Source organism: Leptodactylus fuscus, chromosome 7 (assembly GCF_031893055.1).
Source record: "Leptodactylus fuscus isolate aLepFus1 chromosome 7, aLepFus1.hap2, whole genome shotgun sequence".
NCBI lineage: Eukaryota > Metazoa > Chordata > Amphibia > Anura > Leptodactylidae > Leptodactylus > Leptodactylus fuscus.
In genome coordinates, this window is record NC_134271.1 from 12374114 (window position 1) to 12398686 (window position 24573).

At 45.9% G+C, this 24573-nt stretch overlaps 2 protein-coding genes across 2 annotated transcripts in view; both read right to left on the minus strand.

Annotated features, from left to right (window-relative positions):
• The window catches only part of ABTB2 (ankyrin repeat and BTB domain containing 2), a 61726-nt gene extending 54600 nt beyond the window's left edge, over positions 1 to 7126 (minus strand). The window contains exon 1 of the mRNA XM_075281052.1: positions 6115 to 7126. Coding sequence (XP_075137153.1) covers positions 6115 to 6976 — 862 coding nt within the window. The 5' untranslated portion in view covers positions 6977 to 7126. The remainder of the gene's footprint in view (positions 1 to 6114) is intronic.
• Positions 7127 to 11092: 3966 nt separating this feature from the next.
• TFIP11 (tuftelin interacting protein 11) lies at positions 11093 to 21650 on the minus strand. The gene is made up of 13 exons (XM_075281031.1): positions 21576 to 21650; positions 20482 to 20687; positions 19389 to 19524; positions 18838 to 18994; positions 18083 to 18210; positions 17827 to 17979; positions 17235 to 17738; positions 16492 to 16595; positions 16068 to 16236; positions 15158 to 15401; positions 12837 to 12979; positions 12314 to 12479; positions 11093 to 11650 (listed from the first exon to the last, which is right to left on the minus strand). The coding sequence occupies exons 2-13, from the start codon at positions 20679 to 20681 to the stop codon at positions 11301 to 11303; spliced, it is 2454 nt and encodes an 817-aa protein (XP_075137132.1). The 5' UTR covers positions 20682 to 20687; positions 21576 to 21650; the 3' UTR covers positions 11093 to 11300.
• Between the last annotated feature and the right edge of the window lie 2923 nt (positions 21651 to 24573).

Genomic DNA, 24573 nt, shown 5'->3' on the forward strand with positions numbered 1-24573 from the left:
TAGAATTTACGCAAAAATTGACTACAAAATATTTTATTTTGGTTCAAAACAATTCTAAAAATTTCAGTTTGGCCAAGATTGAAGAATTCGAGGGTCAAAAATTACTCAGGTCGAAGTGGCCGGGAAGCGACATTTTGGCCAAGTGGTGTTGTCTTCCTTCCGCCATAGATTCTCTTAAGCTGGTCCTACATACATAAGATATTTATCTGCAGACTGTTGGCAGATCCAGCAAAATTTGGTAAAATTTGCGGAGAATGTGGTCATGCACCTGAGAGTAACAACAGATGTAACTATGAGATTGATCTGACCATGATCTGCAGATATAAATCTCACGTGTAGGGCCAGATTTAGTCTTGGACCGAGCCAGGCAAGAAGTGTGGATGTGGTCCATGTTGAATTTCATTAAGGTCCAAATTTTCCAAAATTTTCACTTGGGATTGCTAATCCACATCTAATGAACCCATTGATTAACCCTCTTATAATACAGAATGGAGCAACCTGGGGGCTGAGTGCGGGTTCTGATCACATGACCAAGGGTTGGAACAGGCTGGAGCCATCAATAATAATCCAAAATATAATAATGATACTAGAAATAATAATAATAATAATAATAATAATAATTAATAATATAATAAAATAATAATTATAATAAATTAATTAATAATACTAAAATAATAAAAAAAATAAATGTAATAAAAATAATCAAAATAAATATAATAATAATAATAATAATGCAAAATAACGAAAAATAAATGTAATGATAATCATATTAAAAAATAATATTTAAAATAATAATAAAATAATAAATAATAATTTTAAAAAATGTATTAATAATAATAATAGTACAATAATAATCCCAAATATAATAATGATACTATAACTAATAAATATAATAATAAAATAATAATTCAACATAATAATAATAATAATAATAATTCATAATAATAATACTAAAATAATAAAAAATAAATGTAATAATAATAATAATAATATTAAAAATAATATATAAAAAAATTATAATAATAATGATGATGATGATAATAATAATAATAATAATATGTAATAACGATGATAATTGGAACAAAAATGTAATTTTTTATTAGTTGCTTTGATAATTTTACAGCAGTCGGCCATAAATCAGGTCAGTTCTTGCCTTCGGGTCACTTGTAGCAGGATTTTATACTTTGGTAATAATTTCCCACCGTCTTTTATTGCTCGCTGTCTCCCGAATCTCAGTGACCAGAGTGCGGCTTCTAAATCTTTTCCTCCAGAGCTGTAATTGCTTTCATATTTTTCTAGTAGGGTTTTGGACAATGTTCAGCCAACGCCCTGTTGGGGTTTTAAACATCTGGATTGAAGATTTGCCGTAACCAACAGTCGAAGCCGCACAAAGCGGCCGCTGATGTGATGTAAACAATTAAGAAGGTTGGAGGAGTCTTCAGGAGACACGACAAGGGAAAGTGTTAAATGGGTCACTAAAGGGGTCACGGTCAGGAGGATCCTCATCTATTACACTGGAGAGAGATTAGAAAGAGTGTCTCCTGCTCTGGAGGACTCAGCATGTCCATACAGTCCATGGACAGCTTATAGGCACTGTGTAATGTTTCATTTGCCCTGTGGAGGCGCTGTGGGGTCGGGAGGATTGAAAAATTGCTGTTGGATTGTTAACGCTTGGGGACCTTATTGGTTGCCCAAAGGGGAGATCTCACTTTAAGAGTGTCCTATGAAACACAGACAACCCATTGATGTGAATGGACACTGTGTAATACTTCATACTCCCAGTGGTGGCGCTGCAGGGAACATGAACACTTACAGCAAGGTTTCTATATAGAGTCTTGTGATCAGCTTACTGTGTTATGGCTGGTCCAGGCTCCGTGTCATGCCCAACCCCCTTGTTCCCCGCGCTAAGCATAGCACAGTTTTACTCGTATTGTCCCTTTAATTAAAGAGACACAACACAATTTTACTTCAAGTGCCCCTTTAACTAACATGGCGAAATTCAGCATTGCCCAGACTTTCCCTTTAAATAAAATGTCCTAACTGTTTTGCTTAGAGTGCCCATTTAAGTGGCATAACGCAGTGTTGCTTACACATTGCCTTTAATTAAAGGGATGTAACATAGTTTTGCTTGAAATGCCTCTTCATTTAAAGTGATTGAACATTATTTTGTTTGGAGTGCCCCTTTAAGTAATTTAACAGTTATATTCAAAGTGTCCCTTTAATTAAAGTGACATAACACAAGTTTTCTCAGCGTGCACCTTGAACTAAAGTGACATAACACAGTGTTTCTTGGAGTGCCCCTTTAAGCTTTGTTCGGAGTCTCCCTTTACTTAAAGCGACGTAGCGCTGTATTCTTTGTACGCCACCTGCGCTGACTCACAACCCTAAGATGAAACCTATAGCTCCGCTCTTTGTCTCCCTTGTCTTTGTCATATACATCACAAGACGACTGTATAGAAAGACGTTTTTTGTCTATCTCCAACCACTAAGTGACCATCCGCCCTTATAAGAGGTGAGACCGGCGAGGAGTCTCCTAGCTCTGTATAGTCGGTGTAGTACAGAGGATACACTTAGCTGCAGCTATATACACAGAGTAGACGGAGAATACAGGTGTACGGAGTGTTTATACAGGTGTATGGCCGCCATTCACACCCAGCCTCCGTGCAGTCATCACAGGGGGGTCCTATAGAAGGCGGCTCATGATGTCCTGACTTGTCTTCTCCATTGTCATTCTGCGATTGAACTGCCCTAAAACTCTGTAGAATGAGAACCAGCGTCTTCTGACAACTCCTTACAAACAGAACCAGTGTCTTCTGACAACTCCTTACAAACAGAACCAGTGTCTTCTGAGTTCTGACAACTTCCTACAATAAGAACCATTGCCTTCTGACAACTTTCTATAAGCAGAACCAGTACCTTATGAGTTCTGACACCTCCCTACAATAAGAACCATCGCCATCTGACAACTCCCTACAAGCAGAACCATTGCCTGCTGACATCTCTCTATAAGCAGTACAGTACCTTCTGACATCTCTCTATAAGCAGTACAGTACCTTCTGACAACTCTCTATAAGCAGTACAGTACCTTCTGACAACTCCCTACTAGCAGAACCAGTGTGTACTGACAACTACCAGCCCTGTGACAGATCTACAAGGATCATATTGAATTTCCTGCAGCCAAGACCAGGAATAGCAGCACATTAGGGAATTACTAGTCACGCAATGGCCTAATATAGTCCTTACAATGTCTCTACAGCTGTTGCAAAACTAAACTTCCAGTTTGCAAAAGTTGAAGGCCATTGACTCACACCAGAGAACTGGGGCCGACCATCTTGGGCAGCTAAGAACTACAACTCCCAGTGTGCTCTATCCATTTGCATAGGAGTTGCAAGAACAGTGTGCATGATGGGTGACTGGGGTGCCAAAAGTTGGAGAACCCTGGCAGACTCCAGGGCACATAAAGCCTCCAGTCTGTGGTTCTCAGGGCATGCTGGGAATTGTAGTTTTGCAACAGCCGGGGAGCTATAGGTTGGGGACAAAGATTCCAAAAATAAGGCAGACAATAAGGACCACAGTGACTTGCCCAGCTCAGTGATGCCAGGAGCTTACAGTCTACAGATAACATATGCAAACCGCTGGGCATACAAAGGGCCGGGCAGAGCGGTGTTGGCAGGGCGAGAGGAGACGCCACAGTCCCCATATGTCAGGCACACAATGCACCCGTCTGCTTCTGAAATGTCTCTCCTGTCACCTCTGTCCTGATCAGGCCTCGCCATTTACATACATCAATATTCAGACATATTCAATGTGTCTGGGGATGGAGATAATAACATTTATTGGTGCGGGGCCATTGGGGGGGGGGGCTATAATAAGATGCAAGGCTGATAATTAATTCCAGTCTATTATAATCCTCATTTGTGTACAGGGTAAGTGCCAGACACTTCATTTATTAGTATGATTGGCAGTCTGGAGGTGATTGTACAAGACGTCTAGAGTCATGCGAAGATGATATGGGGTGGAGCCAGACTGCGACTTGTACCAGACTGCACCAATGTCAGGAGGGTTGTGCAGAAAATTACTTTTAAGGAACTGTATTTGGAGATGTGGTTCATTAGACGTCAATGAAAAAGTTGCAGGATGGTTCAGAGCTGGTGCTTATTGTACAGCATTGTGCAAAAGTTGCAGGGAGGCGCAACTATTATACACGTTGTATTGCTATAATGGGTTACTGAGTTAAAGGGGTTGTCCGGGATCATAAAATTTAAGCAGGGGCAACAGGGGAGGGCTATAAAATAAAAATGCATTCGTATTTACCTGCCTCCTCCCTTCCGCCCCTGCAATAGGCCGGCCAACACTGTCACTGCTTTGTTTGTGTATAGAATGGCTATAGCAGTGACATCACTTGGATGGGACTGTTATAGTATAGATCTGAGAGGGGTGATTGACTGCAGGGATCCCGCCAATGTGACGACACCACTGCAACAGCCCTGTATATATATAATGGCCGGCCCAGCACAGGAGAGGAGGAGAGGACGCAGGTAAGTAGGAATACTTTTATTTCTTATCTTCCAGTCCTCTCCTGCTACCTGCATTTTAATGTTATGGTCCTGGACAACCCCTTTAAGTGAGTGGGAGAAAATAGAAGACAATCCTTCAGTCGTCGTGGAGGACCTGGAATGTCAATGCATTACATAGAGACCATTCATTTCAAAGGAAGGTATGTAATGCTTCATTTCACCTGTGGGGGCACTGCAGGGGAGTTGAACACTTACTTCCAGGTTGCCCCGCAGATTACATCAACTTTTCATCAGGGTATGCCAACATAAATATAAATGATGCCATCTATAGTGGCTGTATAGGAATGCCAACCCAACCAGCCAAGTGTCCAGCAGACCATGTGACTTGGGCGGCCATCTATAATCACTGTATATGAATTTCAACCCAATGGGCCAAGTATCCAGCAGACCATGTGACTTGGGCGGCCATCTATAATCACTGTATATGAATGTCAACCCAACCGGCCAAGTATCCAGCAGACCATGTGACTTGGGCGGCCATCTATAATCACTGTATATGAATGTCAACCCAACCGGCCAAGTATACGAGAGCCCATGTGACCTAGGTAGCCATCTATCATCACTGTATAGGAGTGCCAACCCAACTATCCAAGTAGCCGAGAGAACATGTGACCTGAATGGCCATCTATAGACACTATATAGGAGTCAACCCAACTGGCCAAGTATCCTACAGACCGTAACACCTGAGTGGCCATCTATAATCATTGTAGAAGAGTCAATCCAATGGGCTAAGTATACAAGAGATCATGTGACTTGGTGGCCATCTGTAATCACTGTATATGAATGCCAACCAAATAAGTATCTGCCAAGTTGAAACCCTCTTCCACCATCTTGTAGGAAGTGGAACCATTACTGGTGGCTACAGAGAAGGTTCCCATGAAATCTAATGATCCTTTTTGCTCATGGTTAACCAAAGGAACATCATGCCGATTTTGTGGTGAGTTTGCCATGGTCACCCTATCCATGTCCAATGGACAAATTGACCTTCTACAGTCTTCACATCTGCTCATATCCAGCAAATTTCTTTTACTGGATGGGTCACAACTCAAGACACCCGAGTGAGACTTCACTGATCGATGGTGAACATTCTCCCAACGTAGACCGGTCCTATAGACCATGGGCAGCCCATAATGTCTATAGTCCACCCTTGTAAAGTAAACCCCACACGGATTAGTTATTTTTCGTGTATCCAGTCTGGGCTCTGAAATGACACAAGATCTGGCAATTCCTAGAAGATAGGACTGGTGTGGAGCGTGACATCTCCACCTCTCCGCACATACATTCCCCACTGTTATCCAAACATCTCACACCAGCAGCCGCAGCTTGTACAAGTGTCTGTATGCAGAGAATAAACTTGGAGTTGTCAATCACCGACCTGACCAATGCAAAGGTGCCCCACTCCATCCATCTATAGAAAGAATTCTCCCTGGTGGCTTCCTAGGTCATCGACCATAGATTGTGTGACCGTACATATGGACATATCCTCTAACTTGGCACCCTACATATAATGGTAGATAAGATTTCGGTTGGTTCTTACCATTGGCGTTCTTCCCACAGATTAAGTGCTCATAGGGCTGCAGGACTCCCCAGAGTTCGGCGTCGTTGCTGATGGCCATTTCCAAAGCATCCAGAGATATCTCTGTCCCATCTGTCCCTTGACTTGCGAGAACACGGTTTCTTATTTCTTCCAATAAGTTCTCCATGCAAGCTGTTAAGCAAATGGCGGCATACTCGTGGATCCGCACCGATATTCTAGTGTCCACCATCCACCTGAAGAACCTGCCCACCGACAAGGAGAGTCCACACCGAGCAGATTTCCCTTGGCGCAGTCCATCACCGGCACTCATGCTATAAAGGGACAGAGCCCGGACCGTGGCCAGTGTGCAGCTTTGGGACAGTGCCCAGCTTAGGATGAGTTTCATGGCACTCTGGATCTCATACCGTGTGCACTTGGCGTGAAGAACGCTTAGGCGTTGGGCTTCCCTTGAAATCCTTATAAGAGGTCTCCTCAACAAGACCGACATTCTCCTGACGGCATCTTGGGAGAATTCCCACTTAACACCCCCATCCCCTTTACCTGTTCGGAGGAGCTTTCCGATATCCTCATCTGTCCATGGAAAGTCCTCCAGCTCAGGTAGCCGGTGGCACCTTGAGAACATATCCACCACATCAGGGTCTTCTGTAAGAGCCGTATTCATGGTGTCCCAGCTGCTATTCCGGCTATTCATGGATCCCGAATAATACCACCAATTCCCACGGTGTTGAGAAGATGCCAACGGCTGGGAGTTGGATTTGGAGGATGAGAGGCTGAGAGACCTGCAGGAGTCTTCTGCCCCATATCCAGAGTCCAAGGTAAGATCCTCCAAGGTCTTCAGCGTGGAGCTGTATATTCCAGCCATAGGTACGGATGATGGGAATCCAAAAGAGAGAAGAACTGGCAGGAATCCTAGAGCCTAATGAATTCTTTCCAAACGGTGACACCTTACGTGACGGATATCGCTCTCCTGAAGGTAGCGGAGAAGGGCTTGTGCTTTGTATGCCATATTGCTGAAAAAAATCCAAGGATCCGAGGTGAAATTTCCAAGGCTCCTGGAAGTTTTTAGAAGTGGTGTCGATATAGATTGTGGTGAGAGATTTCCAAGCAGGACTGAGGCGCTCTCTTTCCTCCAGATGGAGAAGCTGTCTGCAAACTTATTTCGGCTAACTGCCTGACACACAGTGAGTGATCAGTCTCTATGCTAATTTCTCCAAGGCTGCAGCCAATCAGGAAGCTCCGGGGGGAGGAGCCACACCGAAATTAAATCCAAGCAGCCCAAGCTCCAGATTTTGCACAGACCTGATCTGATACCTTTGTCTCCAGTCTGTGAGGCTACACAAAAAGTTTACTGACAACTTCACCCTTGTTCTTATCAGAGGCTCCCTGCTTCCCAAACCCCTCACACACCCATGACATCATCGACGTGACATCGTAACGTGGTGCACATTTTCCTGGGATGAACTTGCTTGATCTTACAGAATCCATTTACCTCCCCAGTGCAAAACGAGTAAATTCCAGTCCTGGCAGACTCCCCCCCTCCCCCCCACCGAATCAGATCTGCACCCAGGTTTGTGGTTTGGCAAGAAAATCCAAGCAGAAAAAACAAAACAAAGGCTGTTTAGAGATGTCAGAAATTTTTATTTGGGAATTTTCGATTTTGAAAATTCTAAAAAAACAAAGGTGTTTCGTTTTTTTTTAGCACAAATTCTATTGCGTGTTGCTTTAATAGAGTGTAAGCTCCTAGGGCGAAGTCACCTATGCTTTAGTTACATCGCAGGATGTCTGTTTTCCATAAGGGTACAGGACCTGCATGGGGTCCTGCAGCTTCGAGTCCCATTTCCCTGAAATTCCTTGTCGACCCCTGGGTGTCCCACTGATAAGACAACCCCCCTCCCTCAGCGATCAGATCCTGCAGCTAGGAAATAAGTCGTGATTGTGGAACAACCCTACGGAGTAGGCAGGCGATATATAAGGTCCATTTACACATATTTGCAGCTCCCAGGAGAGACCCATGGCTCCTTCACTACAGTACACAGCGCCACTCTCTTCTCTGTGGTTGTGTCTGGTACTGCAGCCCTATTCACTTGAAAGGAATTGAACTGCAATTCACAGACATGGGTGTCATTGTGCACAGATATGGGCGTCATTGTGTTGGGTACTGCTATGTTTTTTGGAGACCGGTAGACTTTTCCTTTGGCAGATCAGCGGGGGTGTTAGGTTTTGCCCCCCTGCCTGTCATGCACTGATGACCTTTCCTAAAAACCTGCAAAAACATTCTGCTAAAATTTACCTAATCCTGATTGAGAGTGCAGTGAAGCATGCCCACCGCTTGCAGATTTTGCATGAGGGTAAAACCTATAGTGGAAATCGGAAGAATTGACGCGTTGCAAATATTTGAGACCCCTCATCCACTCTCAGACTGTAGATGTAAAACCTGCAGCATTTCTGCAATGTGTGAACCTATCCTTATATTTTGTTCCGCTGCCTCCTACTATTCATCACGATACACAGACTATAGACCCTGGAGTGACAAGAGCGACACCTGCAGGCCACACAGGGTAAGTGTTGATTTTTAAACTAAACAAAGGAAAAGGAACAAAAATAATTCACCGAAAAGTCAAGACCCTTCCTCCTATTCCGAGGATTTACATCCCTGCGGTGTTTAGGAAAGTGCAAGTGGATGAAGACCCCCAGGAGAAAGTCCTTGTCAGATTCAGCGCTGGTCCTGCTGTTGTCTATGGGTGGTGGCAGCTGCTCAGGAACTAGACGTGCACAGCTGCTGCCACCTCCATCCATCAAAGCGTCTTACTAGGTGGCCAGAAGACCCCACTGTCTGGGCGTGAGACATAAAGACGTCTCTGCTGTGTGATCCACAACTCGCCCACATTGGTTGTATTATAAGGAAGTTCAAAATCGTTGTAAAAGTCTTCTGTAGCTATAGCTGAAACTAGCCAATGGCTACAGGGTCACACGTATGGTCACTCTGTAGCCCAGTGACTGCAGCCTCCATGGCCCAGGGCTGGGTCTCTACAGATCAAGAAGAGATTTCAGGACAGACACGGCAGACGTCATGGAGGATACAGTCAGGGGATTATATCATGTGACCGCAAATAAAACATATCTTATGGGTGAGAAACCCCGGGGCAGGAATATGTGACTAGAGCGGAAATGATAAAAGGGGGTAAATTTGTATTCATAGGTTTTCTAGTGAATTATTTTCATACCAAAAGATCTGAGCGGTTGTTTTGTAGTCATTTACAATGTTTAAAACATAAAATAACACTTTTTTAGTTTTTGCTTCCATTTTGGTACTGCAGCGTCAGTCTCCTTTCCCCTCTGACAGTATAGCCCCTTCTTATTTCCTCTGCAGGAGTCTTCTCAGCTATACTGCCCTGTAGTGCAGAAACTCTTCCCAGAATCAGTCTACTTCCTCCTCTGACAGCTGGCAATATAATCCCTTCTTACTTCCCCTGTAGGAGTCTTCTCGGCTATACTGCCATGTACTGCAGAGACTCTGCACAGAATTGGTCTTCTCAGCTATACTGTCATGTACTGTAGAGACTCTGCATGGAATCAGTCTCCTTCCTCCTCTGACAATATTGCCCCTTTTTACTTCCACCGTAGGAGTCTTCTCGGCTATGCTGCCATGTACTGCAGAGACTCTGCACAGAATTGGTCTTCTCAGCTATACGGACATATAGTGCAGAAACTTTGCCTAAAAATCAGTCTCCTTCTCCCTCTGATAGCCGACAATGTAGTCTCTCCTCCTCTCCTGACAAATAAATTAGAAAGCCATTCCTATTGGCTGCCCTGAAACTAAGAGAGGATCATTATGCAGAGCCCTGGCTATGTGGAGTGACTGAGCATGTGTGTCCACCAGCACTCAGCTAAGTAGAGGGACATACACTATACATTCTGAACACCAGGTGTCACCAAACACTATATGTAAAGGTCAGAGATGGATTGTCTGTAATCTGGACAGCAAGGATTCAGTTTCCCTGCAGCGCCACCACTGGCAGTACTAAGCATTACATGATGACCAATGCATTACATGGACAGCCCATTGGTTTGAGTGAAGCTTTGGGTCCTCCAGATCTCTCAGGGTCCTGAACTTGGGACCTACTAATAATACATAATAATAATACATTTTATTTATATAGCGCCAACATATTCCGCAGCGCTGTACAATTTATAGGGTTCAGATACAGACATACATAACAAAGAACGTCATTTCACACAATGGGACTGAGGGCCCTGCTCAAAAGAGCTTACAATCTATGAGGTAGAGGGGGTGACACAAGAGGTAGCAGGGGCGGCATTGCTTATACAGTGTTCAGACAATTTTGTGCATTAGGAATTGTGATAGGCTTGTCTGAAAAGATGTGTCTTTAGTTTGCGTTTGAAACTGTAGAAGTTGGGAGTTAATCTGATTGTCCGGGGTAGAGCATTCCAGAGAAGTGGTGCAGCTCGGGAGAAGTCTTGTATACGAGCGGGGGAGGTTCTGATAATAGAGGATGTAAGTGTTAGGTCATTGAGTGAGCGGAGAGCACGGGTTGGGCGGTAGACAGAGATGAGGGAAGAAATGTATGGAGGTGCGGCATTATGGAGAGCCTTGTGGATGAGAGTAATAACTTTATATTTTATTCTATAATGAATAGGCAGCCAATGTAGTGACTGGCACAGACCCGAGGCATCGCTGTAGCGTCTAGCCTGATAGATGAGCCTGGCCGCTGCATTCAGAATAGATTGTAGAGGGGAGAGTTTAGTGAGGGGAAGACCGATTAGTAAGGAATTACAGTAGTCAAGGCGAGAATGAATCAGAGAGACAATAAGTGTCTTTAGTGTATCTCTGGTAAGGAAAGGGTGTATTCTGGAGATGTTTTTGAGGTGGAGGTGACATGAACGTGCGAGTGATTCAATATGACCTACTAACTCGAAACTGACAACTAACCAATCCAGAGACAAATAAAGACACTTCTTAGAAATATTAATGGTCGGTCTTTAATTCATAGAAACTGGTTTAGTCCTTGGAGTCCGGAGGAGTCGTCTCCACTGACCTTTCCACCATTTGTATGGCGGACACATCACAGTAGTAAGAACAGTCCGTGATAGTGACAGGTATCGCCGCCTTCCACAGTCTCTCTTTACAGTTATATACAACGCCAGGAGGAGCTACATAGCGCCCCCTACTTGGCCATGTCTATCAGGCTCTGCAGCGAGGTGGGCACCCAGGTCTTCTCGCCCTGCACGTACACCACACCCCGGTCTATGTAGATGACAATGCGGTTGAAGTTGTAGAGCTGCTTCCCTTCGTGCCTCTTGCCGATGAGCGGCATAAAGACGATGTTATGTTCCTCGGCTTTAGACTGGATCAAGTCCTTGAAGTTCATGGGCACGGTGGTGACGCCGATGCCTCTCTGGGCAATGCTCTCTGCGTCACGCCGCTCCTGCATGGCCTCGTACTGGAAGTCTTTGCGCCTCTCGGTCTGGGTCAGGTAGGCTATGCTTTCCCGGGCGCCGGGCTGCATGTACGCACCTGGGGGGGGCAGAAAATGGATTATTTATGTGCAACAAAGGATCTAAAGAAGCAAAATGTTGTCAGGTTGTCGGAGAATTATAAGGAAAGCTTTGCCAATTTCCAACCTTATTCCTAATCTGTTTCTATTTTCTGATTACAGATTATTTTATTCTAATTCCATGGGGTCGGCCATCTTGCCCGAGCTTCTGTTCTGTTAACAGCACTTAGTGATCTGCTTTACGGCACAGTCTTGGCCATAGGTAGCAATAGTATGGAGTCCGCTTGTATACTGATGGCCTATCTTTACAATCGTTCATCACTATATGATTAGTGGGGGGTCCAAAATGAAGACTGGTTGAAGAAGCTGCAAAGTTTGGGGGAGTGCTGTAACCTCATCACTGAATATCAAGCACAGCGCCGTACATTATATAGTGGCTGTGCTCGGTACTGCAGCTCAATCTCATTCACTTGAATGGGACTGAGCTGCTGCTGTGCCATGTGACCAATGAAAGTGATGACTGAGGCCTCTTCAAACAACTGATCCATACGGTCCCCTTGTGTTGGATCCCCATTGATGACACATTCATAACCTATCCTAAGGACACGTCACCATTATACAAGCCCCAGACAACCCCTTTAATGCTACATTACGAGTGTGACTTTGGACATGTGTGTACTTACCAACATTAGAGGACACGGCTCTATTCATTATGTCCAAAGCTTCATTAAATCGGTCCTTGATTCCAGGATGGGCAAGAATCTGGTCTGAGAACATGGACTTCCAGCCGAGATACCACTTGGTGATCTCCTCGTAGTTAGGATTATTACTGAGCCAGGAACATAAGACCTGCAAAGAACATGGTGGACGGGCGTTATCTACAGGGTAAGTGACTGATGTGCCAAAGTCATGGCCTAATATTTGCCAAACATGTCATGGCTGCTGCAAAACAAATGCAACCATAGAGACGTGAGGGCATCATCGCTTATCGAAAGAATACTGAGCATGGGCGAGGCCATTAGGAACCCCTGTACTGCTTATGGCAATGCATGAGTTAATAATGTGCAGGGTGTTAATGAACAGAACAGACGTCTCTCCCATCCCGCGCATTCTACCCCATGTCCTATTTCCTGCATTCAATGTGTCTTTGAAGCTCGGCCAGACTGCGACTATGTGCAGCGCGAGCCCAGTCTATAATCCACTTACCTGTAGCCATTTTGGAAAGAAATGCTTCTCCAGGAGTCCCACGAGGCTCGATAGTGAGATCATCCCCTCCCAATCCATCACCCAGTGGAAGACGTCCATGTGCTGCTGGTGCGGATTGATGATGAATTCTCCGAGGCACATACCTGCGAGACACAGCGACACGTCTAAGTGTGGGCGGATGTGATCTCCTTGGCGTCGCCTTCCTAAGTAGGTTTATCAATTTACTTGTACTATGTGTTCAATGGGTCCTGACCCCCTTCCATGATGTCCATATGATCTAATAGGGCGTCCTGCCTGTGGGGTACCGTCGTGGTCACCTCTTCTCAATCACACCAGACCTCCTGATACATCATAGTCTTATAGTTAAAGGGGTGTGCCCTGTATACTAGATCAGCAGGATATACCATTACTTGATGAGTGGTTGGGGTTCAACCTCTGGGACCCCATAGATAGAGAATAACAGGGCTGCAGCTCTCCATTCACTTGAACAGGGTTGAGCGAAAGATTTCTGGGCACTTCTGTGCAGGAAAAAAGGAGACATAGCAATAAATCATTGCTGCATCCCCTTAATTCTCAGGATTGGGGAGGGGCCCTGAGGTGTAACCCCCAGAGATCAGAAAAGGAAGGCATGTTTTAGAGATGTGTGATCATATTAGGAGATTAGGAGATTCTATTGCCTGCAGTACAGGACACAATGAAGCCTTAAAGAGGACCTTTCACCACTTTTGGGCACAGGCAGTTCTATATACTGCCGGAAAGCTGACAGTGCGCTGAATTCAGTGCACTGTCGGCTTTCCCGATCCGTGCCCGGTGTAAAGAGCTTACGGTGCCGGTACCGTAGTGCTCTATGGTCAGAAGGGCGTTTCTGACAGTCAGACAGAGACGTCCTTCTGCCTCGCGGCGCCAATCGCGCTGTGCTGTGGAGCGGGGAGGAACACCCCCTCCCTCTGCTCGCAGTACTCATCCATAGACGAGCATTATCAGGGAGGGAGGGGGAGTTCCTCCCCGCTCCACAGCACAGCGCGATTGGCGCCGCGAGGCAGAAGGACGTCTCTGTCTGACTGTCAGAAACGCCCTTCTGACCATAGAGCACTACGGTACCGGCACCGTAAGCTCTTTACACCGGGCACAGATCGGGAAAGCCGACAGTGCACTGAATTCAGCGCACTGTCAGCTTTCCGGCAGTATATAGAACTGCCTGTGCCCAAAAGTGGTGAAAGGTCCTCTTTAAGTATGGGAGGTCACTCACCCGGCACTTCGTCCTTCTAATACAGTCTCCCTTCTGGTCCTCCGCTCTGTCCTGTGATCTTCAGACCGACTTGCAGATTCTTACAGCGTTTTTCGGTTTGCTGATCACATGACAGAGCGGAGGACCAGAAGGGAGGCTGAATTAGAAGGACGAAGAGCCGGGTGAGCAAACTTACACACCTTGAGGGGTTGTACAATTAAAGGGGTATCCGGCCCCAAAAGCGAATTGTCATTCACATGACAATCCACAGGATAGCGCCTCAGTTTATGATCTGTTCAGGTTTGACACCCAAACAGATCATCTGCCCTGGCAGTCTCCGGGTTCCACGTAAGTATCACTGCTTCCATTCAAGTAACAGGAGCGCCGCACCAGCCCCGTCCACCATTACTTGAGTAGGAGCAGCGCGCCATCTATCCACCAGCAGTTTCCCGCACAAGGAGAACAGATCTGTGTGGGGACCGGCTGTTGGACCCTGACAGATCACATACTGATGACCTATCCTATGGAGCATTCATTAGTATGAAAATTTCAATTTGGGAAAACCAGAAAACCCCTTTAAGGACACTTCTTCTCTGTCCTAGGGACTGTAATGTCAGCAGCCCCATAGAGGTGAATGGAGGGCTGGTCATGCAAGCAAATTGGCGCTCCATTCACAAGGGGGAGTCATGAGGGACTTGTGGTCTCATCACTGCAGGTCCTGGCAGTCGGACCCCAAACGATCTGATATTTATCGCCATACTGTGGTCAGGGAGAGGAGTGCCCTTAATGACAAAACCCCTTTAAGGTTACACTATGCCCTACACCGACAGGAAACGGCTAAGGCCTTATTCACACGACTGCTCCGTTTTTAATGTCTTTGAGAAATGAATGTGTTGTTCCATTTTCTGCCTTATTCACATGCTATATGTCTAACACCCATGAACGTCTATGAGGGGAGTCACACGTCTGTATCTGGATTCGGCAAAATGGACACAAATAGAGCACGTGACTATCCTGTTCACTTTCGCCGGTCTACAATTTGTTGCCGGGGTGTCGCTTTAGATCCCCGAGTATTTCTCGCCCATCCTCTTACCTAGCTTGGGTGCGATGTTTTTCACCATGAAGGCTTCCCAGGATCCGGGAGTAAAAACCTCTTTCCAGGGCTGCAGGATGAGTTTGGCTGAGGAGTCGCTCGGGTGCCATTTCTGCAGGGCGTTGGCTAGCTTGTTCCTGATTGGAGAGAAGAGCGGCTCCAGCCGAGACTGCATTAATGGCAGCCAGGGGTGGATCCAGGAGTGGATGGGTACGGTGTCCGTCAGCGGGTTCCAGTTTTCCACCTAAAAAATTGAAAAAAATTGTAATTGAAAGGGTACGTCCATTTCTGCTCCAAAGGATGTAAAATAATAATGACGCGACTAGAAAAGGTTCTACCGTTTTGTGTACGCAGTGCCTATGCAGATTCATATTGCTATATAGTTACAGGCTACAAATACGCCTTCTTCACATCCTCTGCCCATACATTATTCTTCCAATCTGCCTTCTATTCTACTGTCTTGTAAGCAATGCGGAGTAATGGCGGCAGACTTGACTGCAGGATCAGACTACACAGGGTTCTGTAGTCTGTGACCATAGAGGCGCATAGATCTTCATAGCTATATACATGACGGTAATATGCTTTTAGCAAAGACCATTTAGAAGTTGCAAATCCCATGTCTTAGGAAGTATCAGCACCCCCCTAACCACAATAACCGTGTGTCCTCCCCCAATGTGGAACAGCAGGACTTAAAGGGGCTTAAAGGGCTGCAGTATAGTGGATGGGGCCTTCAGCTTCCGGCACCATCCCTCCGTATACCTGATCGGACTTGGACTTTGCACCAATCAGATGCATAGGTGCTCGGGGGCTCAGATAAAACCCATAATATCAAATCCTATTCATCACCTGCCATGTTACTATGATTATTGTTATACACACCTATCTATCTAATACAGAACTGCCGACTCACCTCTTTTTGTAATTTGGGGAAAATGAGCTGGTCCAGTATATTATCCAGAATCCAGACTGGTAACAAGTGGACCCAGCTGTCCAAGAAGTCCACCATGGGCGCGCAATTTCTGGGCTGCCATTGTGAGATGACATTTCTCAGGAAAGGAACCCATGTCTCCCAGAGAAGTCTGAAAAATAAGATTATATATTTGCAGTTAGAGACTTCCCCGTCATCTCCAGCTAATGTAGAGGAAGGTAACACTGCCGGACTTATCTGGGGAGGGGGAAGAAAGGGGATCTGGCGTCTGGGATTACTATTGTGTTAGGAGCAATTTAGTGGGTTCAATAGGCAGTAAGATGACAGACTGGGGGGGGGTCACTAATACCCCTACTAGCACACGGCAATCGCCATTACAACCTCATACAGACAATCCCGAATTTACCTGTGATACGTGTCCATTGCTGCGTCCTGTGCACTGTGGGACAAGTGTCCTTCTTCCAGAAGATTCTTCCACTTGGTCATGATATCGATACCATACAGGGGATCCTAAACCAGGAATCAGTCAGGGTTAGTCATTTGTGCCACAGGAAATAAATGCATTCATTATAGGAACTTGCAGGAACTCATCACATTAAAGGGGTTGTCTTGCCGTACACCACGATAGGTTTTGGGGCTGGATAAACCCTTTAAAGAATACTGGCTTGAATAGGCTGATAACAGGGAGCAATTGTATTTCAACTGCAAAGCAAAATGTATCACTAAGAGTAGGTATTATCCTTCTGTGTGTATACAATACAGTATATAGCAGTAAGATGGGGCCGGGCTATACACCATTGTCTGCAGCTCGAAGCCCTACGTCCGCTCACCTCCTCCGAATCTGACATCTGAGAATCAGGCCTGGGGAAGTGGGAGTAATACTGTAACATGAGAAGTATCACATATACCGCCATATTGCCAGCTGGATCCTCACCCACATGGTATTTTAGTATTGATGAGCGAACACTGTTCGGATCAGCCGATCCGAACAGCACGCACCCATAGAAATGAATGGAAGCACCTGTGACGCTGACTTTGTCGGAGGCCGGCCGGCGTCACAGGTGCTTCCATTCATTTCTATGGGTGCGTGCTGTTCGGATCGGCTGATCCAAACAGCGTTCACTCATCTCTATATTTTAGTACACTCACCCTCAGGGGGTTCCAGTCTTTAAAGTATTCCCTCATCAGGGGGTAGATGATGGCCACCGCCAGGTCTGTCTTCTCCGACAGTTTGTACTCTTCATAATACTTTTCCTGCAGCATCTGGAATATGCGTGCACACTCGTCCAGGGTCAGGGGGTTGTCGCAGCCCGGCTGCATCCTCTGCTCACACTCCTCCACCGTCTTCAGGACCTGGCTCAGGTTATAAATGGCTTTGTCCTCCCTGGATAAGACTTCGGAGAGCTTTTCCAGCTCGTGGGTGAGATTTACCACCATGTCCCTCTCGTACTGCAGCTGCCGGTCATTCTGGATGATCTCCTGCTCCGTCATCTCGATCAGGAGGTGCAGGTTGTGCTCTAGTTCAGGCAGGACGAACCCCTGAGGCTTCTCCTCTTTCCCTCCCGTGGGGGTCTCTCCCGGGATGTTGTGTTTGTGGGAGATCTGACTGTAGCTGTAATAGACTTTCTGTTCTCGTCCGGTCATGTCAATCACCTGGACCGGAGAGAAGTACAAATATTCATCTGTCATGTTTTATAGAGAGGAAATCTATCAGTGAGGGGATGCAACATATAGGACAAACCTTGACTTGTGATATCTCCTTCTGGGGAGCAGACATTACTTTCCCCCCTATCCCCTTGGCTTTCAGCTCCTCCACCGTCTTATACGCGTACTTGGGCTTCTTCTTGCCTCCACCGGGGTCCTTTCTCCATTGACTCAATTCTTTCTGAAATTCCTGTATGCAGCAAAGAAAATCGGCCAATTATATAGATTTTTAGCAATGAAAAGGTAAAACTAGCAACACCCTGACTCTGTGATGGGAAGTCCATGATACCGACCTTCTCCTCCTCTTCCTCCGAATCCACCGTGGGGAAATCCTTCAATGACTGCTTGGTTCTCTCGGAGCCGTAGGCACCCACCGCTCCTTTTCCTTTTCTTTGCTTGGCCTCAATAGGAGCGATGATACCTGAATAAAGACAAGACTGCTCTTAGTCCTTCCATAAGGTTATAGGGTCAATGATAGGGATCAGCTATAGGATCAATCAGATATCTGCAAAACTGGCATGGTATAGTGCGCCAATAACCCAGCACAGTGCAGAATAACATGGACTCTCACAAGGTAAGACTGAGCTGGGAGCATCGATATTATGCCATAACTTCAGGATAGACTTCATGCAACATCCGCAATGGATTAGTGAATAGTAATGATGATGTGTCGATAGATCTGGTTATTAATAGGTTAAAGAGATCTTCCGGGATCAGAATATTGATGGTTACGATAGGTCAGCCCATCAATATCACAAGGGTGCAGATCTCTCTTTGATAGGGAGCGCTGCAGCCTCTTCATTGGTTACATCAGTCCATCTACTCGCCCGCCGTACTCATAGTAGCCGTAGTGCAGGATATTGCAGCTTTGTCCCATTCAAGTGATCTGGATGGAGCTGAAATACCCTGAACCCACCGCTACTAGATATCAAATGGCTGATTAGTGGGGGTACCGAGGATCAGACCCCACCAATCTGACAATAATGATAGGCAATTAATATTCCGATCCTGGAAAAACCTTTATAAAACTCTCCATATACGCCGTTACCTTGAGCGTTCTTCCCCAAGCCTCTCCCGGGGACGTAACCCATCTTCTGCAGAAGTTTCTGACCAATTCCCTTTGTATGTCTCTCCCAAGAGCCAAAATCGTTATTGGACTTGATTCCTCCAGCAAAAGTTTTCTGTAAAGGCTTAAAATTCCCACCCTGCAAGACATGGACAGAAAAGCATCCTGATGTTACACATACACACTAGTCATACTGGAGGGACAACCATTCCAATACAAAGATGGCTGTATAATATTCAGGTTGTATTAAAAACGGCTTGCTTATAAAATATCTTATCAAGTGGGCAGAGACCAAGGTGAGCCAGGAACGCCTTGGCCTGACAAATGTACTCTAACGTATGGCAGAGGGCTAGCGTGTGTTACACCTGAAATCCATGTTAGCTCCTGGCGGGTGTAGCTTTAAGCACATAAGGGTAAGCCTGAATTATTAAGAGACCGAGGCCTCTTAATTCAGACGTCTTAATAAATTCGCCCCCGCTGGATACATAGACCTACATGCACTGCGACATAATGCACTATCGGGATCTGCTCACCGTTCTGAGCTTCTTAGGCTGGATTTCTTCTTTGGGTGCGCTCTCGTTCTCAGAGTCACTATCCGATTTCTCCTCTGCTGCAGGCTTGCGGATCCCAGCGCTGATGAAATTTACCGGAGCGGAGTAGTCGCGAGACCTTAAGAAGAGAGCAATACGTGTGAGACGTTGCATGTTGGGTAGGGGACGATGGAAATCTAAACATTGCCCTTAAATTATAATTTAGGGTTTATTGGAGACGTCTGTAGGATTTTCATCCAGCCAAACGTATTTAGCACAAACCAATGCCCGGGCTCGGCTGTTTCTATCCCTGCGATAGGTTTTAATATTCAGCGTATGTGTGATTGCCGCTCCGTTCACTCGGACTTATATGCAGCAAAAGGGTCCTCTAGTCTAGAAACTGGCGAGGACCCTGCAGTCAGACCCCCATACATCTAACATTTAGCATTGATCCTATGAAAAACACAGAGGGCCAGATTTCCTAATGGTTAGGGGGCATTCATGCGGTGCCGATTCTGACACGATAACTCAAAACGGAATGGGTTCCGTTTACCGCGCATAACACATTGAAATCAATGGGATTCTGTTTTGCAGCGCTGATTCTTATGCAAGTTATTAAGCCAGAATCAGCGCCGCGTTACTCCGTGTGAATGCCCCCATGGTTAGATTCCTCAATAATGGCTGTTGCAGGTTCAGGGATTTTTCGGAAGCCTGTCTGTGGGGGAGGATCACTGCTAAGTAATAAAATAAACCCACACAGACCCAATACCATAAATAAGGAAGATGATCAAACACTACATAATGGTCTAGTCCAGGGGTAGGGAACGTACGGCTCTCCAGCTGTTGCAAAACTACAACTTCCAACATGCAAACTGGCTCTGCTGTTCTGGGAACTCCCATGGAAGTGAATGGAGCATGCTGGGAGTTGTAGTTTCACAGCAGCTGGAGAGCCAAAGGTTCCCTACCCCTGGTCTAGTCCATAGATGGCACTGGTTGTGTAGCATCTATGGGCTGATAATGGTTCCTGGTCACATGACCCCGACATAGAACACAGTCTAAGAAGGAGCCTCCTCCTGTACAAGAAAGCGACACCTACTTCTTGCCCCCAAAGCTTGGCCTTTCGTCATCAGAGTCTCGCTCTGCCCACATGCCATACGTGGCTTCCTCCTTGGTCTGCCAGTGCTTCCTGCGGTTTGGATTGAACTCGTTCTGTATGTCCCAGTCGGTGATCTGGAAGCTCTCCATCTCCACGCCATCGCTGTCTTCATCCTTCCCGTAAAGGTGTGACATAGACATGGTGACCTGTGGAAGAGGAAGAGATGTAATGATGATCGAATATACTGATGGTGACACGAAGATGATAGAACTACAAGTCTCAGTCTGCCCTGACATTATGGGAGTTGTAGTGGACGTCTAGTCTAACAGGCCATGGCTTATAGCAACTGCTGCAACTACAACACCCAGCATGCCACGGTAGGGATTCACATACATAGTAGATGCTTAGCCAATCCGAAAAAATAGGGGGTACATTGCTGATTGGTGGAGGCCAAGAACTAGGACCCCCACTGATCATGAGAACGGGGGTGTTTTGCTGCCTAGTCATTCCAGTTATTGCAATAGGACCATCGGAGACCGCTGAAGTGCAGAGGTGTCAACTACTGAAAATGGGGGGTGCGACCCCTGGGACCCCTTCCGATCAGCCAGTTATGCCCTATCCTGTCACTTGTTAATGTCTTGTCACAGGGAACCTCCATCAAGATGACGCACGTATTCCGGAAAAATATCGCCATGTGGCGCTGCCCGCATCCCAGCTAATGAGAGCGAAGTCATGGGTGCGATATCAGGCGACTATTGCACCGCTATACCTGCTGGGTCACCACGCCACCACATTCACTGTCATTGGCTGCACCCTGTTGGCGGCGATGCGATCTTTAGGCGCATTTAGTGGCAAAGGTCATGTACCCCAAGCCATAAACAGCTCTAGATCTGACTATCCAAAATTTCACTACAGAGGTGAGTGACAGAGAACACACAGGCTACGAAGCTGGAGGCTGCAGTGTAAAGCACGGTGGATGCGTCATGGCGGCAGTAATGAACTTCAATATACAGTCCATGGACTGAGCAGCGGTGAAGGGAGATTGTAAACCTCATATACTGAACACCGGGGACCGGAGCAGTTGTCAGAGTTACCTTCTATCCGGTGCCGCGGCCTTTCACACCGGAGTGCGGAAATCTACGGAAAGCAGCGAGGGTCTGAACTGTAACCCCGCCCCCTTCGGTGACGTTCCAATAGGCGCCGCGCTAGGCATTCCGGGAAATGTAGTCTGTAGCGTCTCTCACTTGATTACCATTAGAGACCAGAACGTCTCGGCCTTTACAGTGTCTGCAGTGCTGAGACTTGTAGTCCCCCTCACTCATTACAGTCCCTGGAGTAGTTTTGGCTTCTAATAATAAAGATTTTTGGCCTTTTTTTGCTGTTTTTATTGTTTTTCTTGGTACAATGTTTGTCCTATACAATGTCCCCTCAACGTTAATGGAAAAATCTTAATAATTTCGACAATTTCGGACACCATATTTGTGCAGAAATATCACGACGGTTTAGTCATGACGGCGATATGGTTGAGGCTGCTGAAGCGCATAAATATCTGTGTAAAATAAAAAAAAATAGTAAAAAAAAATGAAGATAAAATAAAAAAAATTTGTTTAATAAATATGGCGCAAATTTCTAACTTCTTTACCTACGTCTCAGGCAGTATAACATAAAAAAACTGGCACTGGTGGGAATACAGGAGACATTTTACGTCCGTCCTTTACGTTTTTGCACAGGACGTGTCGTATTGGTACTGCAGCCTCAAATAGACAGTCTAGTCTGTGTTTAGGGGTGTTGCGGCCTGTACTCATTGTGGGGTCTAAGGAAGGGATCAAATTCACTCTTTGTGATTCAATCATCGTAGCTTGATGGTGAGTCCTACATAAATATAATGTATACACAAATTATTATCGTGGGACATGAACGCGCGCATCACATTAGGAGGTGTCATATAATATTATGTCATGGATTTTCTTACAGATCATCGTCCGAATTGCGAGGCGAAACGGCCTGAAGAATGAGCATGTCGCTCATCTCGGCTCCTGGAAAAAAAGACCTGACCGGCTTCCATTGATTTCAATCAGAGCCGTCATTTTGGTCAGGATTTTGAGGCGGACACGGCCTCAAAATCCTGACCAAAAAACTCAGTGTGAACTTACCCATAGGGTTATAGGATTGTCCAGGACCTGAAGGTAATTGATACTGGATAGGTCATCAGTGTCAGATCGGTCAGTTCCGACACTTGGACCCCTGTCACGATCCAGTGTTTCGGCCGCCTGTAGCCATGTACTAAGTATACAGTCGGAAGCAGTGCTGCTCCTATTCAAGTGCTTAGGAGTGGAGCTGCATTTCCAGGTACCACCACTAAAGTGTATGGATCGGTAGCTGTATACAGTGTATGGATCGGTAGCTGTATACAGTGTATGGATCGCTAGCTGTATACAGTGTATGGATTGGTAGCTGTATACAGTGTATGGATCGCTAGCTGTATACAGTGTATGGATCGGTAGCTGTATACAGTGTATGGATCGCTAGCTGTATACAGTGTATGGATCGCTAGCTGTATACAGTGTATGGATCGGTAGCTGTATACAGTGTATGGATGGGTAGCTGTATACAGTGTATGGATTGGTAGCTGTATACAGTGTATGGATCGCTAGCTGTATACAGTGTATGGATCGGTAGCTGTATACAGTGTATGGATCGCTAGCTGTTTACAGTGTATGGATTGATAGCTATATACAGTGTATGGATCGGTAGCTGTATACAGTGTATGGTGCTCTGTACACTGTAGTGGTGGTGCTTGGAACTGCAGCCACTTGAAAAGAAGCATGGGTGCTTAGGGCTGTATACCTAGTATATGGCTTCTGGAGGGCAAAACAGCTAATTGGGACGGGTCCAAGTATCAGACCTTGATCCTATGGTTAGGTCATCGGTATCAATTACCTTCAGGACCGGGACTACAGGGGATCGAAAACTTGAGGGTCCTTCTACACATTGGATCTCTGGTCCATCATGAGTTCTACTAAAGTTCTGACGTCTATAGGCCTGTACCCTGCTCGATGTAAATTCTTTAGGGGATGAATAGTAGGGGACCTAAACCTCGGGTGGTAGCCGATTGCAGCAGTGTTTGGCTGAATTTACATTGCTCGGAGTCTCCGCGACACTCTGTCCTATATTATAGCACCGATGATAGTCATAGTCATGAGGCCTGTATGTGTGACCCGGACTCCCAGGCCTATCACTGCTATGTGCTCACGTGGGTTCATACAATCCACATAAGCACCAAGTAAGCTATGCTAATGACAGGTCTGAATACTGCCTATATAGAGTGCTGTGACGTCCGGGACCGGTGTAGCATTCCTATCTAGATTTTACAGACCTCTTTACAAGCTCTGCTCACCTTACCCCGTATAACTCCAGGATCTTGATGGACGTGTTTACTCCTCGGCCCTTTATACAGCTCCATATTTCATAAATCTCACCCAACCAGTACAAAGCCATTGTAACAACAAAAACCAGACATTTGGTGTGTCTATTTGTGTAATGTCTACACCGTGCCCTACCCCCGAGGCTTCTATTTCTGATTTATTTTGAGTTTTCACATCTAATTTTGTTTTACGAAGATAAGTAGTGCCACAGTTATCTTTGCTGCTTATCTCCGCCATCTTTATGGCTTGAGCATGGTCAGTACAGAGGTTTTCCAGCATTTATGGATATTTATGTCTTTAAAGGGATTCTACCATTAAAACACTTTTTTTTCTGGTTGACACGTAGAAATAGCCTTATGAAAGGCTATTCTTCTCCTACCTTTAGATGTCTTCTCCGCGCCGCCGTTCCGTAGAAATCTAAGTTTTATTCGGTATGTAAATGAGATCTCTCGCAGCACTGGGGGCGGGCCCCAGCACTCAAACAGCACTGGGGGCGTTCCCAATGCTGCAAGAGAACTTTCCATCTTCTTCAGGAATGTCCTCTTCACGCATCTTCTTATGGCGCAGGTGGTCAAACTTGTAGGCCTCAGGCAGAGCCAACTGCGCATGCCCACAGGCCACAAGAAAATGGCCACTTACTGTGTAAGCGGCCATTTTTCTTGTAGTT

Excerpts from the sequence above, each read along its gene's own strand:
- TFIP11 (XM_075281031.1), bottom strand. The coding sequence starts at position 20,681 with ATGTCTATGTCACACCTTTACGGGAAGGATGAAGACAGCGATGGCGTG. Across the intron at positions 17,739-17,826 it reads AGGAGATATCACAAGTCAAG|GTGATTGACATGACCGGACG; the intron begins GTTTGTCCTATA and ends TCTCCGGTCCAG. Across the intron at positions 16,596-17,234 it reads AAGACTGGAACCCCCTGAGG|GATCCCCTGTATGGTATCGA; the intron begins GTGAGTGTACTA and ends TTCCTGGTTTAG.